Source organism: Adiantum capillus-veneris, chromosome 25, assembly GCF_014529385.1.
Source record: "Adiantum capillus-veneris isolate H3 chromosome 25, ASM1452938v2, whole genome shotgun sequence".
Taxonomy (NCBI): domain Eukaryota; kingdom Viridiplantae; phylum Streptophyta; class Polypodiopsida; order Polypodiales; family Pteridaceae; genus Adiantum; species Adiantum capillus-veneris.
Window position 1 is genome coordinate 85,451,411 of NC_140955.1, and position 18,334 is coordinate 85,469,744.

Consider the following 18,334-nt stretch of genomic DNA (forward strand, 5'->3'; position numbering starts at 1 on the left):
AAAAAGGAAATGTACCTTATAGAACTAATTTAAAACTTTGAGGAAAAAAAATTCCATGCTTTGAGAGGGGATTTTTTTCAAAAAGGGATACATTCACAAGAGATTTGAAAGCAACTCTTCATGTGGGCTCCTGTAAAGTGACATCCCGTGCAAATGGTAGAGTTTTTTTCAACTTTTGAGAATATATATTTTTTAAAACATTTTCAAAAATGAAAAGCATTTTATCTCTCTATCATTGCTTACATAGCAAAAAAAATTAACCTCAAACTTCCCCTAATGTTTTCTCTTGCTTTCTTTTTACTTAAATTCAACATTGTTAAAATCACCAGAAATGCATGAAGTTCTATAAGAAAACCTAGGTTTATAAATTTGAAAAGATACCTTTATATTTAAAAGCAAGCTTGTGAGAAAACCTAAAGCTTGAGGAATATAGTGTAACAAATGTTGGCTATCTAGTCACATTGGCCTATTGAAGATGATGCGTAGTTGATGCTACCCTTGAAAGAAATAGGAAGATAAAAGGTTTGCCATCATTAACATTACATCCATCATTAGCTTTGTGATGGCGCACTAATTGACAAGCTTTATCCAATGTTCCACAATTGCTCTTAAAAGCTATAAAGCTTTATGCAAGCGAAAAATTGCCAGATGTAAGCAATGCAAGCTACCTTTAAAATTTCCCACATGAAGGATTTACAGGCGCGGGATACTATTCTAGTACTTCTAGAAAGGTGAAAAACATGTGTCTCCTTTAGAAGTTTCTATGGTTTTTGACTTGTTACTCCCTTGAGTACAAAAGTGAGCAGAGAAGTTCAAGATGGTGCACTAGTGGCTTTGGAGAGAAAGTGCTTGGAACATGAGATACAAGGAAGGGGGAACTTAGTCATGTGTTAAGTAGGCTACATGCAAAGATGGGGCAATAAGGTTTACCTATGGGACATGATTGAAAAGGTGGAAAGATTTCCACTCTCAGCTTTAGAATCCCACAGATAATAAATTATATTATGAACCATGTGGCAATTTAAAGGACAGGATGGGTTCCTCACTCGATATTTTAGTATATACTTATTAGTTCAAGCCTGTAGATTCATGCTAAAACAACGTGCATTACAAGTGGTGGGAGCCCGCCTTCCTTTTTGTTGACATTGTAAAATTTGCCATCTAGGCTATGTAGGCTATACACCTGGTCTCTCGCTCTCTCGCATTGCCTCCTTCCCTGCATTAGCCAGCTTCTCCACGCAAATATAGCGCATGAGGCCATAACTGCACAGTGTTGTGAGCTTGAGCTTTCTCTCAGTTGCGTTGTAGTTTCATCAGCAACCGCCCAAATCTATATTATAAAAAATAGTCATTGCTCATGCAGTTGGTCATGGTCTCTCTCTCCCCCCCCCCCCCCCAACCCAAAAATACGCAGTCGGCATCGACGCACCTGTCTCGACTTCCTTGTTTGGGCTCTTTCATATACTATCAGTCGGCATAGAAAGGAGGGTTTCTATTCCCCGCAAATTCTCTCTCTCTCTCTCTCTCTCTCTCTCTCTCTCCATATTCTCTCTCTCACGCACACACACACCACACACAATCGGCATCGACCCACATTTCGGCTCTCAATTACCTCATTTGGGCAGCGGGTTTTTCCTTTCCCCCTGAAAACTCACCCTACCTACCAGCTACCAGGCCGGGGCATTCCGTTTCCTCTCTGCGAGTCAACGAGCACGTGTGCTAAATCGAACTACAAAACCCTTCTACGGGACTGCAACAGCAGCAAACCCCACCCCACATCGACGCCTTGTCAAATTATTGCAACATGGGCTCATCCGCTCTGTTCTTGATTCCCTTGCTTCTTGTCATGGTGCCTCTTTTCCTGCCTCAGAGTACTTTCTCCATGTACACAGACAACGGCCTTTTCAGCTACTCTTTCAATGAGCTCGATTCTCTGCCTCTTCGAGAGTTGGGATCCCACACATTCTCTTTCTGGGCTGCCGGAGCGCACGGAGGAGCTCAAAATTCTACTGAGGAGATAATGGTTATGGCCAAGCAGTCCTCTTTTGCAGACTGGCTGAAGAATGTGAGAAGGTCTGTGCATGAAAACCCAGAACTGGCTTTTGAGGAATTTGAAACAAGTGCCCTAATCAGATTGGAATTGGATAAGCTGGGAGTGAGCTATCGCTGGCCTGTTGCTGGGACTGGTGTAGTTGCCTCTATCGGCTCCGGAAAGCCACCGTTTGTCGCACTTCGAGCAGACATGGATGCCCTTCCAATTCAGGTACATGTCCATCATGATTGCTTGCTTTGACTTGGGGTAGGGACATATGTGCATGTGCATGCTGGAAATTTTGAGAGGAGTGCGTCTAGCACCACCCAATGGACAAGAATTTGCGTATGCATGTGCTTTGTGTGTGTGTGTGTGTGTGTGTGTGTGTGTGAGAGAGAGAGAGAGAGAGAGAGAGAGAGAGAGAGAATGCTTGCACAGGAAGCAGTTGAATGGGAGCATAAGAGCAAAAGGTCAGGCAAAATGCATGCTTGTGGGCATGATGCGCATGTGGCAATGCTGCTCGGAGCTGCGAAATTGCTACAGAGTCGTGCAGAGAAGCTGCAAGTATGTGTCTTCTATTTGGGAAGTTCCTATCTGAAGCCCTGAATTTGTCTAACTTTCTTTCTTATGAAACTTCCACAGGGCACAGTTCTCTTACTTTTTCAGCCAGCTGAAGAGGGTGGTGCGGGGGCCAAGCGCATGCTCGAAGAAAATGCGCTTGGACGAGCAGAAGCCATTTTTGCATTACATGTGACAGATACACAGCCCACAGGTTTTGTGGGTGTTCGGCCCGGCCCTATTCTAGCAGGCTGCGGTTTTTTCAGAGCAGTCATTACTGGAAGAGGGGGTCATGCTGCGATTCCGCAACATTCTGTGGATCCAATTGTTGCAGCATCTTCAATTGTTCTGAGTTTGCAACATGTTATTTCACGAGAGTCGAACCCTTTGGATGCGCAGGTGGGTGGTTATCGAGTTTGTGAGTAGTCATAGGAAGGTGTCGGTACATCAAGTCTATGTGTAATAACTTTGGTGTCATTAGTGAACTTATTTAAGTTGACTCTTGGGATGTTCACTATCTGTTATCACGTGCATCCAAGGGGTACTATGAAAATCCCTTGTTTGTGAATTTTTTAAGATTATAACAACCTGATTTTTTTTTCCTTTTGGAGTTCCTTAATGATACCAATCTGTAAATTTTTATATTTTCTTGGAGTTCCTTAATGTTAAAAAAATGCGTCAATGTTTGAAATTAAAAATACCTTTCTGTTGAACCTCTGTGATAGGGGCTTGTAATATCAGGTGACCTTCCCATGAATTGAATTGGAAGTTTCTTTGTATCTTTCTTTATAGGTTGTGGTGCTGTTTTGCAGGTGGTGTCTGTCACGATGTTTGAGGGTGGCAGTGCTTTCAATGTGATCCCTGATTCGGTAGTGATTGGTGGGACATTTAGAGCTTTCACAGCCAAAAGCTTCGAAATGCTGAGGACGAGAATTGAAGAGGTATACCGGCATATATGGCCTACTATGGTGCTGTATGGAAAAATTAAGTATATGCTTGTTAAGGTGCGAAGTTGATAGTAGAAGCATAGGCAGTTAATTTGCTTCTAGTGAGTAAGCATGAGAACTATGTGTATTGCTATGGGAAGCTTTGCGTAGTGATCTATTGGACACTCTACTCCTCTCATGGCCATGTATTTGTTATATTGCTAGAAGTATTAATGCTTCGCACTTTAAAGCTTGGCCTCGTGGATAGTGTTGTATCTAATGGGTTCTGTTAGATGCCTCCTTTGAAAGTGTTTTTGCCCTGCGAGTGGCAAAGGCCTTAGTGTTTGGTTGGTTGTTTAGGGTTTGGAAATAAGACAGTCTTGGCTTACAATTATTGATGCTAAATCTTGAGATTTGAAAATGGAAGACAATTCTCTTTATTTTTGCACTCATTTCTTGAAACCCCCCTCACACAAACACTCACATTCACTTACACATCCTTTATAATACTATTTTTTAGTTGTCGCGGGCCATCTTAAATTCTTCCAACATTTCTTATGCTTGTTTCTCTTCCAGGTCATAGTGAAGCAGGCAGAAGTTCAAAGATGTAGCGCAAAGGTCGACTTTTTGGAAGAAAGCTTCCCCTTCTATCCGCCGACTGTTAACGATGCAAATCTTATTGAGCATATACAGAACGTAGCAGCCGAAGTTGTGGGCAATCACCATGTAGTGAAGGTGACACCTGTCATGGGTGCAGAGGATTTCTCCTTCTACACACAGACCATACCGGGAGGCTTTTACTTCATTGGAATTCGGAACGAAACATGCGGATCGGTACATTCTGGGCATTCACCCCATTTCTTCATAGATGAAAATGTCCTTCCTATTGGTGCCACTTTGCACACAGCCATTGCAGAGAGATATATTGAGCAGGTCTCGAGATTTGCTAGCTCTTGAGGTATGTAGTTAAGCATCATCATACTGATGTGTGTGCATTTTAAAATACTCTTAAACTCATTATACTGATTTCTGTTACATGATTTTGGTGGGCAGATTTTTGATGCGCAAGCTATCTGTAAGCCAGCAGATATGTGGAGGCTCTCTCTCTCACATTGAAGCCCATGCCTCCCTAGAGTAGAGAAAGCAAGCATGCCTAATGAAAGAGCAATGCCAAAACTGATTTTTTAATGCATCGACAAGAGGATGGGGTGTACATTGCCATTCACCTGACAAAATAATTTCTGTCGAAAACATGCACAATGTGAAACACGTGTAAATGCGATCTCAAAACATCAGCATGATGACCCTGTTGTCAAATTCTGATGCCACCCAAATTGGGGGCACATTGATTGTTATCCTCAAATCACTAAAAATCTCTTGTATGGTGGTCAAAGAGGAGAACTTTGTTCACTATGATTTTTGCATCTACTTCGTTGACTCCTTTTGTTCAATGTTAATGGGTTGCTGTTCTAAAAGCCTAAAACTTGCAAAAATTAGATTGGATAATATCAAAAGACTAGGTTATCTTCTTTTAAAGAACTATTAGAAAGGCATAATAATTGAGAGTCACCTTCGATACGGTTAGTGTCCAACTAGTACTTGGAAAGCTACGTACCAGAGAAGGAGCACATGGCATCCATCTTAGCAATCTCTTAATTCCTGGTGAACTTTGAAGTAACAGCACAAGACAAGAACACCATGTTCCATTCTGTCCTACTCAATGACCTTATGAACAAAACTCTTTTGGCAAAACACAAATGCTCAATGGAATTTGCTTTGTAGATGAGACGAATATAGATATACTATCTAAATCTCCTGACTCCTAACGGCTCGAATAAAATAACTTCGGTGCATACATAGTTCAAGGAAACTCTAAAGAGAACCAAACGCTAGAGGGAAGGTAAAGAAAACAATGATACAATTGTACATTGTGGATGGTGATAACCCCCTCTCAGGTCTCCACAATAAGCCTTTGCATGCCTATATAGCATTCATATCCTGGAGTAAAGGGATTCAAAGAATCTCCCATTACCTAGCACAGGTACGAATTCACCGTGGCATTAAAGAGGTGGTTGAGCATGCATGCAATGTGTGTCATTTTGCAAGATGATGCTCAATAGATTACAAACACACAAGTGTCCCATCTTGTGATAACAAACTCTGGGTTTGGGTGGCTACTTAAGACCAAAAATTAACTTCAACTAGTAGACATGATCCTCATAACCTGTCGAATTCATGGGTTTGTTTCTGTATAAACTTCCACCTTCTAAACCGCCTGTCGAAAAAGTGAAGTTTGCATCCTTATGGTAGTTTACCTACAGGCCATGAATAATAAGCAACAAGGGCAAGCACAAAGTGCTAAAGCAACTAGTGGGAGCAAAAGTCTCATCAAAGCCTTGAGCTTCTTCATAATCATGAAGCACAATAATGTGTGATTCATTTCAATGACTTCATGATCCAACTAGACTCCTAAACCTCATGGAAGCTACTTTGGAGATGGATAAGACATTCTAGGTCCATGCACCATAACCTATAAGGTGTAAGAGCACGTTACTAGATCACTAGTTAAGATCACCTCTTTATAAGTATGCATGAATAGACCTAGAAATAGTTCAAGTTTATCACCCAATAGATATACCAAAGAATGAAAGAAGAGCATGATTGTATTCCAAGTTGTGGGAGTTATGACATATGTAAAAATGCCCCACTATATCCTATCCACTCCCTTGCAGTGCCTCAAGTTCTTGTGGAGTCGGACGGCAGTTACTAAGGAAAAGTCTTTAGAATAGAAGGGAGACATAATTAGTAAGAAATTCTACCTAGGAGATGATGAGCTTGAATCCTATTTTGGATAGGTTTTAAAGGGGTCCAATAAGGATTTAGATGCATAAAAATAAATAATTAAGTTCTTCTTTGTTCTTGTCTTTGCTTATGGTTCTCTCTTGGAATTTGCCCTTGTCTTTTAGTTTGAGTTTCCTTAACATGTCATCAAATAATCTCATAGAGGTGACTAGTATGACAACAAGTTGTATGCTCTTTGATCTTTGGAATTTTTCCCATAGGATTTAAAGGCTTGGTTACATTCGGTAACATTTCCTTTCCGTTTTTCTTCAACAAGAAAATCTAGACTAGATAAAGCAAAACCAAACGTGCTTAAATTTGGTGCTCACAGCCTGAGGCTTAAGGGAGGGTTCTTTGGAAAACCTTAGGCTATGCCTGGACTATATCACCAAAAGAAACAAGTTAATGCATGTATTACAAAAAGAATAATTGTTTCCTCGATTGATTTTGAGCTATGGGATGCTAGGTTTAGACATAGGAAAGATACAGGCAAAATTTTCAGTTCTATAAAAGCATCATCAAACGTTACACAAGGAAGCAGAATGATTTTCTAGTCCTACATCAATACCATATGTTGGTTACCAATGGAAGTCCTCAAAGGAGATGGACATACTTATGATTTAGGATTGGGAGTTGCACAAGTGTTCTCGTCAATAGAGGCACAAATTCACAAGAAGTTTTGGACAAATTCTCACAATACTTCCCACATTGTCACTTATCTCAACATCATGAGCTTCTATGAGGGAGGCACGGCATACCTAGCTAGGTACGATTGGGGGCAAGGGAACGCCGGTCCCAGTGAGGGGGCTGGCGGTTCCCTGCCCCCAATCGTACCTAGCTCAACATCATGAGCTTCTGCTTGGGAGGCGCGGTATACCTAGCTAGGTACGATTGGGGGCAAGGGACCGCCGGCCCGATGGGGGGGCCAGCGGTTCCCTGCCCCCAATTGTACCTAGCTCAACATCATGAGCTTCTACTCGGGAGGCACGGCATACCTAGCTAGGTACGATTGGGGGCAGGGAACCTCCGGCCACGCCGACTGGCCGGAGGTTCCCTGCCCCCAATCGTACTTAGCTAGGTATGCCGTGCCTCCCGAGCAGAAGCTAAAATTTGTTACATGAGAAAATTTATAAATCTTCTTGTGAAACATGTAACACGAACTTTGTTTTTTGGAGATTTGAAAGTTATGGTAGTGTGAATTAATGGGATACCATTTTCAGGAGCGCTCACAAAAAAAAATAAAAAAAATCAGGGTTTATTGCATATTGTGAAAGCTAAAATGAAAATGAAATTCAGAAGGATATGACACAATTTTAAGTAGACTAAAGTATTTCACAAGTTTGAGGATAATCGCCAACAAGTTTGAAGTTCAGAATCATCATAGCAAAAACTCTCACAAGAAGATTTACAAAACTTTTCATGTAGGAAAACGGAGTCTTTTCCATGTTTTTAATACAATGAATTACATCATGAATTTCTACTCGAGAGGCACCGCATACCTAACTAGGTACGATTGGGGGCAAGGGACCCCAGCCCCCCCCACCCGACCGACGGTCCCCTGCCCCCAATCGTACCTAGCTACCTCACAGAAGCTCATGATGTTCAGGTAAGTCAGAATGTGGGAATGATTGCGAGAATTTGTCCAAAACTTCTTGTGTCTCTAGTTTGTATCAACGTCCTTCATTGTAGGGCATTACTTATCTTTGTATTGAAGGATTTTGTTGAGAAAGGAAAAATGAAATTGTGTGTAAGCATAAGAGAACCATAGATGGTTTGACGTAGAGGCACCAAGGGAATAATATCGCAAGCTGATGCATTAGGTTAGAGAAGGAGCAAAACTGTTTAATGTCTCTATACAAAGAAAACTATAGATGCTATTCTTTTGATCCTAAGTTTTTATGTGGATGATATACTTATAATTTAAAAAAATGTCTTTTAAAATCTTTGACACGAAGGATTTGCATGAACTGGCTCATATTCTTGGTGTGCAGGTTTTGCGAGACATGAGCAAGAAAATTATTTACTTGTCTCCAAATGGTGGTATATAAAGTGCTCAAACTTTCTAATATGGAAGGGATAAAGAGGATTGGTGCTCCATTGCCTCCATATGTGAATCTTAGTGAAACGGATGGTCCCAAATCAAATGAGGAAATTGCAGAGAAAGCCAAGGTTTTTTAAGTATTTGCTATTGGCTCCTTGACGTGCATTGTGATTGGGACTTGTGCAATTAAAATGGGAGTTGCTACCCTATCTATGGAAAATCTTGGCAAGAAGTATTGGAAGAAATTGAAAGGTATGAAGATATATGCAAAGGAACACTGCATTTGCTTTGGAAGCAAAACATCAAGTGTTGTTTGTTACATGAATGTTGATATGCAGGGAATACAAACATCAAAAGGTCTAAGTGAAGCTATGACTTTACATTTTTTGTGTGGTAAAGCTTCAATCGGTGATTTTATCTGTAAGATTGTATGTTTCGATCTACCCTAGAAGTGGAGTGCATTGTTTCATTCAAGACTAGAAATGAAGCTATATGCTTACACATCTAGTGGGAGACTTGGGTGCTACTACAAGGGTTTAATTTTTCATTGAATAGTCAAAGTGCTACATGCAAAAAAAAAAAGCACAATAATGTGAATTTACCCTTTCCTTTGTGAGATGCTTTAGGCAAGTGCATTGAGCTTGTTAAGAACCACACAGATAACCTACAAATTTTCTTACAAACTGTATACACTCCAAGAAGTTTTCAAACTATTGAGTGCTTGCGAACTCTGGGTATAGATATGGACTCTAGAAATCTTTTAGATATGTCCATAGCTTGCTTAATAAAGGCGCATTGGCCTTTAAGTGGGAGTTTTTTTATATATAAAGACCAAGACCTTTTCAAGGTTGCCGCATTGTTGTTGAGCTCCTCCCCCATCCTCTATGTGTCTCTGCTACCCTCACTGTTGCTTCTACCTCCACTTTTACTCATTGTTACTTCAAGGATACAAATGAAGCTTGGGATAGTTATCCAAAGACAGAGGCAAGGCACATGTTTATATCAATAGATGAAGAAGTTTTTTCTTGTCCGTCACGACTTTAAATCAAAAGTGCTTGTAGACTCTTTGTGTGAGATAGTCTACTTTTTCCCCTACGCTTGTAAGGGAGTAGAGCACAATTTGACATTTGAGATGCGCTTTGGTCCTCTACATTTTGACACTTACATTGTTATTTTGGTGTCTATTCTTTGAGGGGAGCATTTTGTGTGAGGACCCTCTCTGAGCTCTCTTTTGCAAGTGTCTTGCGGAATTGTTTTTTAAAATTAGAATTTTTGGATAATCCTTGTGATTTTTTATCATCTTTTCAAATAATAACTTACAAAAAATCATCTTCCACTTCTAGCAAGTGCCCAAGCATCCTCAAACTAGACTCATCGTGGCAAACTAGACTCGTCCACGATGAGTCTACATACATGTTTTTTTTTTTTTTTCTCTATGTATCATTCATGAATATAGTTTATTAGCTTCACGTTGATTGTACAACTTGAAGTGTTGCTCATGATGGAGAACACGAGTTGCATCTCATGAGACATAAAGAGATCCATGTCCAAATGTCTCAGTTTCATCTCACGAGACAGTCGGAGAGACATCTACCAGCTACAAAAGCTGCCTCATCTTTGTGTCGATTGGCAATGGTCTGGGCTCACTAGCACATTTGGGGTTCTTGATCCTGATATTGATATGAAGAGCTTAATCCAACTATGAGTCTTCCTTGCAAGCATATGTACCACTTTTTTAATTTTGTTATAGCATATTATCTTGGTCATCAATATAGTGCTCCAAATCATTGAGCAAAGTTACGTAGAAACTAGTCTAGTATTCTTTATGGACAAGAATTTCTAGTCACATCAAATTCATCAATTTGGTTGTCATGCTTTAATTAGTTTCCAATACTGGGTCATCTGGGCCTTCTGCACATTCGTTAATTAATTTCTGCCCAAGATTCCTTGGACTTCTTAAGTTTAAGCATTGGAGCCGTTGCACAGGCCGCCCTTGTCGTGCTCCGCAAGGAAGCTCCCCACCACCCTCAAGCTCCCCACGCTTGCATTGCATGCATCAGCCCTCGGTGCTACTCAACCATGCGCCGAGCATCCCTTTTCTGCCGCCTTTCAGACAATGGCAGAACTTGCGTTCCGAAGTGCTTCCCCTGCCCCGTACCGGCTCTGCTGCTCCACGTCCATCTCCCCCAACCATTCCTAACACACACGTTCTGAAAAATACGTACAACACCACGAATCAGTTCCAGGATCACTATCTTACTGATTACACTGATCACTGTCTTACTGCACTCCAGTACATTCTCGACTTCATTAAAAGAGCGCAAAACTCTTTCAATCACTTGCAGGAGCGCGCAAAACTCATCCATTAATCACTTGCAGCAGTACAAATCCCGTGGTGCTGATCTAGCCTCACAGAGAGAGAGATAGAGAGAGACTTCCGCCTCTATTGCCTCAGAGAGACCTACGCCTCCATTGCTTCAGAGACAGGTATGCGCATCCATTGCCTCAGAGAGAGAGAGAGAGAGGGAGAGAGAGAAAAAAATATCAAGGCCCGCTTGCACATGGCATATTCAGCGCATTACTTTTTCTCTGTCCTCCACACGGCAGCTCCCTGCTTTTTCACTCCCAAGCAATCCAAGGGATCTCCAAAGATGCCCCTTAATTCACCTGCTTACCAAAATTGAGCAGACATACTACATTAGTTGTGTTCAATAAAAAGAATAATGCTAGCTAAAAGCATCTTATAAGCTAACTAGCATCATTTTGTATGTTAAGTTTATATATGCTAAAATCTCGGGGGTTGCACCTTCTAAAAACTGTTCATATAACGTGCGTTCAAAGGGTATTAAAAAAAACACGTTTACTCACATGATTAAGGTAATAAAATGACCCCTTTTTTTCAAAAACTTATGTTTATTTCTCTCAAATCATTAAAAAAAACTTCTTCTGTTAATATAATTCTGTTAAAATTTTAAAATTTTGGTAATTAAAAAACCCATTTATTTGAACTCACGTGGTAGCTTACATGTCTAAGAGGTGAACCCCCCGAGGCTAAAAGGCATGTAAGCCATGCTTACTACCATATTTGTTATACAATTTAGTATAGCGGTTTGTTTCTATCACCATACTAAAGGATGCTAAAATTAGATATGCTAGTAAACATATCTAGTAGGAAATTTGGCATAATGCTAGAAGGCTTCATAGACAACATACAAGGTAATCTAGATGGTAATTAGTGTGCAAAGATGCTAATTAGAAGATTAAGCATGCTAGGAGATACATTAGTATGCAAAAATGCTAATTAGTATTTAAATATTCTAGCTAGAAGATTAAGCATGGAAAAAAACAAATGTGGAATTCTAACTTTGAAACTAGCATGCCCGCTAGCATATAAATTAGTTATCTAGCTGCTACATCACTACTTGTGCAAGTGCTAATGCTAAGCTTTTCCTCTTGAAAGTAGAATTGGGTAGACACTAGTGCAAAACCCTTACCTTTACTTGCCAGATTGAAGTTTCCTTAAGCTATAGAGGGTGGTTTGGTGAAATTATAGAAGACACAATTTCAGGTTTATCATTTGGTATATAATTCATTGAGTGGCATATTTTATATATAATGCAAATTATGATGACAATGGAAGAGCTGGTAATTTTTCCACTATAGAAAAAATTTGCTACATAAGGCTGGTCTTTGAGCTTGATCCTCATGTGTTCAAGCCTTGCACACTTCTATGGGTTCTTGTACCCCTCAAAAATTAGACATAGATATTGAGGTGTACATGGGATTCGGCCCAAACTGAGCATTCCCTCCACATCGATAGGCATCTCCTTATATTAAAGGTATTGAGTACATGCCAAGATAGGCTTATGCCAAGAACACAACTAGACAACTAGTGTCCTCCCACACTGGTCAGACACCCACACACCACACCTCCCCCCTTAGGGAGAAAAAAATGGACATCTTTTTAGAATTTTGTGGGCTAGGAATGGACTCGCCTAGAAGGGATCAACTCCAATGACTCATCTGGGGGGAGTGATCGTACAATGGCTTAGGGGCTAAGGGAATGAACTTGGGGGCTAGACTTGTCATCATGTTGATCATCATCAAGGCATGTAACTCGTACATCTCGCTTATGCAAACATTAGGTCTCTATCCCAATGTAATGAACAAGACGAGGAAAGATTAATTAAGGACTGGGCACAATATTATTTTTTGGGACATACATCCATCTTTGTAAGGGCTCAATGTGATGATAATGATTATTCAACAAAATTTAAATTGCAAAATGAGATAAAGGTGAAAAGATTATCACTAAACACATAAAAGGATAAATTGTGGGGTTGAGGCTCTGTAGCACAACTATGAAAGCGTAGGGATCGGGTACCTCTGCACAAAGCTACAGTAACTCCCGTCTCTTTGAACGTACTCAAAACAAGAACATTTGAAAACTATTTGCAAACCAGGGCAACATAATATTCCCAGACAATGGGTTGCGTGGAGCACGTTGAATGTCGATTGCTGCAGGAAACACTCTGAGAAATCGAGATGTGATAACCAAGTAGCTATTTCTTTGGAGTGGGAATCAATAATCATTGCCTTTGTGATGAGATGGGATCTCCCCTCATCCAGAAGAAAATGACCAGGAGAGCCTTCGACCATCGAGATCTTTGGTCCCATTTGTTCAACTTGCACAAAGGAAAAGAGATCTCTCAATACCTGTGTGCACAAAGTTCATGAGGGCGTGAGGGTTGATTATGGGATTAAGGACATCAAGAAGAGTACTCCCCTTCTTCAAGACATCTTCCTTCACAGATTGAATTTTTACAATGGAACTAATGACTACCATCGCTACTGCTTGAGAAACCCTGCATGGGTGAAGTTGAGGCAGGGAGTGAGATTCAAACACCTAAAGAACTAACCCGAATGAATTGGTCAACAAGAAATGCTTGAGCAGGGATGCGAGGGTTGATGGTTTGTTTTTCTAGAATACCCTTTGAGTTTCACAACAACAGCCTTGGATAAAATTTCACCAAGGATAAGATATTAAGCCTAGAGGTGGGTTCGGGTTATGCTTGATGAATTTACAAAATTATAGAAAACTTAGATAACTTAGAAATGATTTGAGCTAAGATTGTTTCTAAAAGGAGTAGAGTTTTGATCCACAATTGGTTCTAGAGTAGCCTTAGGGGCCTCAAGGTAAAAAATGGCAAAAAAATTTAGGACTTTGCTCTTAAAATCTGAACATGTCATTTTTGAACCTACAGTCAATCTTTACTTTGGGGAATCTATGGGTCTCAAGTTCTAAGAGAGACTCTGAGCCTATATTAGAAACATTCTAATCTCAAATCACTTTCAATTCAGTAACCGTTTTGAGAATTTAGGGTTACTTGTGTGTCCCCTGGCCCTCTAGGTGTCCGCAGCCCACCTTGTATCCAAAATGTATCCTCTTTGGTAGAAACAATCTAGGCAATAGAAAACTAAATTTTGGTACTTTAAACTGCTCAAAGCTACCAAGAAATATTATCAATTAACCCAAAAGTATATAGGGCCATTATCCCACCTAAAATTCACAAGGAAGTCCAAAATAAAAAATACCATGTTGAGCAAGACTTTCTTTTTGTGTCTTCATGTGTTGAGAAAAGGCCAAATTGCATAATTTTAAGATCTTTCACTCTCTTTTTACTCAAATGTGCTAGAAAACATAAAATCCTGATCTAAATTGATTGATTATTAGCTACCTAAGCATAATCTAATGAGTAATCATGTAGGATCTCTAGCTTCTGTTTGTTAGCATTCCTAGTCAATGGTACTAATAATTGTGTGACCATTGTGCCAAGTCTAGAAGCTCTTCACCTGGCTAGCATTTGTTGGCTACCGTACTTGTGTATGGGATGGTATACATGTCATGGAACATGCTCAACCTACCTCATCGAGCTAGACAACTCACGATGATTTGGTGAAAATGTCCTTTCTCAATCCACTTACTCGATGGAATACTCAATCTTCAAACTACATTCAACAAAGCAACTACACTGACACATCAATCAAACATGGAATGTGTATGAAGCACTCAAGAAAGCACACATGTGGGCAAGAAAGAGAACACACGCTCAATGAGAATAGAAGAGATTGAGAGACGTAGATAAGCTCTTCTCAACTTCTCTCAATCATACAAGCAATGGAGAGATTAATTCTCTATAAACACTCAAAAGCATGTAGAAAGTGTCACAAGCACGCTTTCCATGTGGGCAAGAAAGAGAACACACGCTTATAGAAGCTATCTAGAAGTGATCAAAGCTTGAGCTTGTTGCCATGGAGAGGAGAGCTCTTGCTAGTCAACAGAGGGCAAGATGGAGAGGGTGAACATGGAGGTGACCACGCGAGCAGATAAAGAAAGAGCTAACAAATATTTGTACAAAAACTAAACTCTCTATTAAAAAAAATATGTATACAATGTCTTTTTAAAGTCTTCTAAGCTTGTGTAACTATCAACCACTCTAACCTATGGTGCATAACATGCATCATTTAAGAGATCCATCACAAAGAGGAACATTTTATTCCTAACAATCCCCCTTCAAGCCTATCTACCAGGTAAGGCTTGATAACTAAAATGAGAATTTAGAGTAATTTTGATCCATCTAATTACATAGACTTCAGCCCCCCTAGACCATAACATAGTTTGTGTGTTCTTATCCAACAAGAATCAGGATTGATGGACAACACAAGCTCAATAAACAAGGCATTAAAATCAACCAAGACAAACTTGATGGTCTTACCACTAACTAAACATAATATCAGGGCACTATATGAAACTCTTACAAATTTACTTAGTATATAATTGCTAATGCATAGCTCAAAACCACCACATGAATGTTTGAAAAAAGATTTAGAATACACCCCAAATAATTTGATCGAATAGTTTTCATATGCCGGTTTGCAAAATTTCATCACCATAGAGTATGAAGTTATTGGAGAGCTTCATTGTCATAAAACTCATCCTCGTTCTTGTCTTTAGCTTTGTAGCAAAAGCACAAGCGGTTTGTATGTCAAAAAAGAAGTTTGCAACATTAAAAAAGGAACAATTTTACATACAAGACAACTCTATCTACTTTGATCAGATAAAAAACTTCGTGAAGCTCCGTAGAAGTTTGAATTTGTGATGCCGATGAATCAAGTACTTTTGACACTTGGAAAAGAAGAAACAAAACTCTCAAATACCTCTCAAAAGGTGCAATATTGGACTCTACACATGAGACAAAAAAGTGCCAAGCACTATTTTGCTTCCTATTTATGGAACATTTTTTGAGAACCGATCTCTATAGAATTTTTCATGATCAACACCTTGCTTTGATACCATATTGGTGAATAGAGGGGAGGATGGAGATTAGTGAAGAGAGGGTGGAGATGGAGGAGACCATGAGAGCATGCGCGCGCACACACACAGAGATTCAAAAACTAAGTTCTCTATTAAAAAAAGATGCATACAATGTCTTTTTGAAGCCTTGTAAGATCATGCAACAACCAAAATTAACCATACAAACTAGCAAACACTCAACATGTGGTGCATAACCTGTATGGTTTAAAACATCCATCAGATGGGGAAGGTTTTATTCCTAATAGCTCTTTCTTAGAGATTAGGTCTTACATTCTAAAAGTTGACTTTTATACCTAGGGCTTCAAACGAGTTGTCCATCTAGAAAATATTCAAAATAATTAGTCTAAACATAAATTAAGGATTGTTCAAGAATATCTTTTTTATTAAGGGACTGAGTTTCCTCCTTGCAAAGAAGGCAACCGAAAATAATAGTTGAATTTTTGAATTTGCAAGATTTTGTGTGTGTGTGTGTGTGTGTGTGTGTGTGTATGTGTATGTGTAAAATAAATAAATACATGTATTTATGTATGTATATATACGTATAAAATTTACTAAAATTATGCAAGTGAAGTCAAGCCGTGTCAAAATATGAAATAGAAAGATTCATTTAATATTTTAAAATAAAAATAACATAAAAAATAAGTCTCCATCACGAAAATGAAAACAATGAAAGTATGCTAACCATCTCAACACGAAGGCTTCTTTTTAGAAAGCCAAAAAAGATACATCATACAAGATACAATGGGTTGCTTTTAGAAAGCCAAAAACAATGTGCAACAAGGATAAAGTGGGTAAATTGATTTACTTTGGAAAGACTTTATTGGATCACAAAAATTAAAGTGTTTATTGGGACATTAAATCTAGGATCATAAAGTAAATATTATTTAAACTAAAGTATAAGGGTTCCTTTCAGTTCAACTTTGATCAAGGCTTTCAAGGTCTTCTTCCATCATCTTTTGACGAGGGAGGTGAATGTAACAATAGGTGTGACCTTTCAAAAGGATGGGAGGTTGGGAACTTTTACACGAATCTTGCATTCTCTGAGCTTTCATGCTAAAAGTATGAGTACACCTTTTTGGACTTCAAATGTACTTTTAGATGGAAGGTTACATTCGATCATCTTTGGCCATACCTAACATGTACTTTTACTTGAAAGCTTACACTTGTACTTTTAAGATTGTTTGGAGCATGGTCCCACCTAATGCATACCATATTGGAAACAATACTTTTAAAAGAGCGTCAGTCGTCGTTATGCTCAAAACCTACCATTTTCCAAAAAATTGGAAAACCTACATATGATTAATTTTAGAGGTAAATTGGCTATATTTGAAGAGTAAATTTCTCTAATTTTTTGTTCTCACCTTCAAATTCAAACACTAAAGGTACATCTACTAATTTGTAGGTGGGGTTAACATTGAATTTAGGTAGACTTTATTAAATTTATTCCACGCAAGGGAAAATAACAAGGAGATGGGGATTAAAATAGAGAAATCGATTGAGGGAAAGAGAGATTGTATTATTAAGGGCCTTTGCTCAATTATTGAAAAAGCCTGAGGCGGTTATTTTCACGAGAACAACAACGTATGAAACGATGATCTTTCCAACATCAAGCATTTATCACAATGGGAGTGTTGAAATGTTCAAAGAAAGTTTTGAACTTTCTGACTGATGGGCAAGTTGGAAAGCTTTATAGAGCTTTGAAAAAGCCTAATGTTGGTGTAAATATTGATTAATAGTCTGAATTTTCCTTGTGTATTTGTAGGTATAGGAGAACAATATGCATATTTTCTGAGGATTGGCTCTATAATTTTCCAATATTGAGAACCAAGATGTTACTCTATAGGTGATATTTATAGAAACTTATTGGAGGTGCATGGGTTTGTGACTATCACCTAGTATAGTAGTTCCTTACTCATGTTATAGTACTTGTCTCCAAAAACATATCCATATTCAATGGCCTTCTAACTTTTGTTGGATTGCCGATGTGTCAAGGCTCGCCAAAAACTTGTTTCTAGTCAGAGGAAAAAAAGGGCACACTTAACATTCTCCCAAATTTTAGGCAAAATTTGAAGGATTTGTAGGTTTTTATATCAAATTTTGTAAAATTTTACGTGTTTTCTTCTCAAAGCAAGCTCAATATATAGCCAAGATTTTGCAATTTTAGTTGTTAAGGATACAATAAAGGCCGTGCTTTTTTTCTCCAGAGATTGCTATGCATATTGGCTAAGATTTTTAATTTTCATAGTGGATAAACCAGTTTTGTGAAAATCATTCACCCAAATATATACAATTCCTTTCTATGTTTTTCCAAAGACAAAATCGTAAAAAGTTGAGCTATTTTCTTTCTTTAACAATTTAGGTGGACCATCTCCTTTTACCCTTGCTCCCAAGAAGAATTAGTAAGATTTTAAGCGGCACGATTGCAAGCAGAGAGACACTTTTCTCAAAACTTGGGATAAACATACCTGACACTTATCAACAACGTTTTTCCTTTTCTTAAACAAGAGTACCCCACTTGTTATCAATTTGTGTGTGTGTGTGTGTGTGTGTGTGTGTGTGTG

General features: G+C 38.9%; 2 protein-coding genes and 1 long non-coding RNA gene across 6 annotated transcripts; 2 read left to right on the top strand and 1 right to left on the bottom strand.

Annotated features, from left to right (window-relative positions):
* Positions 1-1,204: 1,204 nt before the first annotated feature.
* On the top strand, positions 1,205-4,942 carry LOC147425201 (IAA-amino acid hydrolase ILR1-like 4). Of its 2 annotated transcripts, XM_086499545.1 has the most exons (7): positions 1,205-2,263; positions 2,471-2,596; positions 2,675-2,989; positions 3,403-3,531; positions 4,093-4,350; positions 4,424-4,474; positions 4,570-4,942. In XM_086499545.1, the coding sequence occupies exons 1-7, from the start codon at positions 1,805-1,807 to the stop codon at positions 4,630-4,632; spliced, it is 1,401 nt and encodes a 466-aa protein (XP_086355671.1). In that variant the 5' UTR covers positions 1,205-1,804; the 3' UTR covers positions 4,633-4,942. The 2 variants fall into 2 exon arrangements, with proteins under 2 accessions (XP_086355671.1, XP_086355670.1); XM_086499544.1 differs by having other exon boundaries at positions 1,214-2,263; positions 4,093-4,474.
* Positions 4,943-9,548: 4,606 nt separating this feature from the next.
* On the bottom strand, positions 9,549-16,218 carry LOC147425202 (uncharacterized). 3 transcript variants are annotated; one of them, XM_086499547.1, is made up of 3 exons: positions 15,969-16,218; positions 10,981-11,065; positions 9,549-10,608 (listed from the first exon to the last, which is right to left on the bottom strand). In XM_086499547.1, the coding sequence occupies exons 1-3, from the start codon at positions 15,988-15,990 to the stop codon at positions 10,455-10,457; spliced, it is 261 nt and encodes an 86-aa protein (XP_086355673.1). In that variant the 5' UTR covers positions 15,991-16,218; the 3' UTR covers positions 9,549-10,454. The 3 variants fall into 3 exon arrangements, 1 of the variants encoding a protein (XP_086355673.1); XR_015186349.1 differs by having other exon boundaries at positions 10,595-11,065; positions 15,617-16,218; XR_015186350.1 differs by lacking the exons at positions 9,549-10,608; positions 10,981-11,065 and adding an exon at positions 11,072-13,114 and having other exon boundaries at positions 15,969-16,009.
* A 711-nt stretch (positions 16,219-16,929) lies between these two features.
* LOC147425203 (uncharacterized) lies at positions 16,930-17,819 on the top strand. The gene is made up of 2 exons (XR_015186474.1): positions 16,930-17,084; positions 17,536-17,819. It is a non-coding gene; the product is annotated as an uncharacterized LOC147425203 (long non-coding RNA).
* Positions 17,820-18,334: the final 515 nt, after the last annotated feature.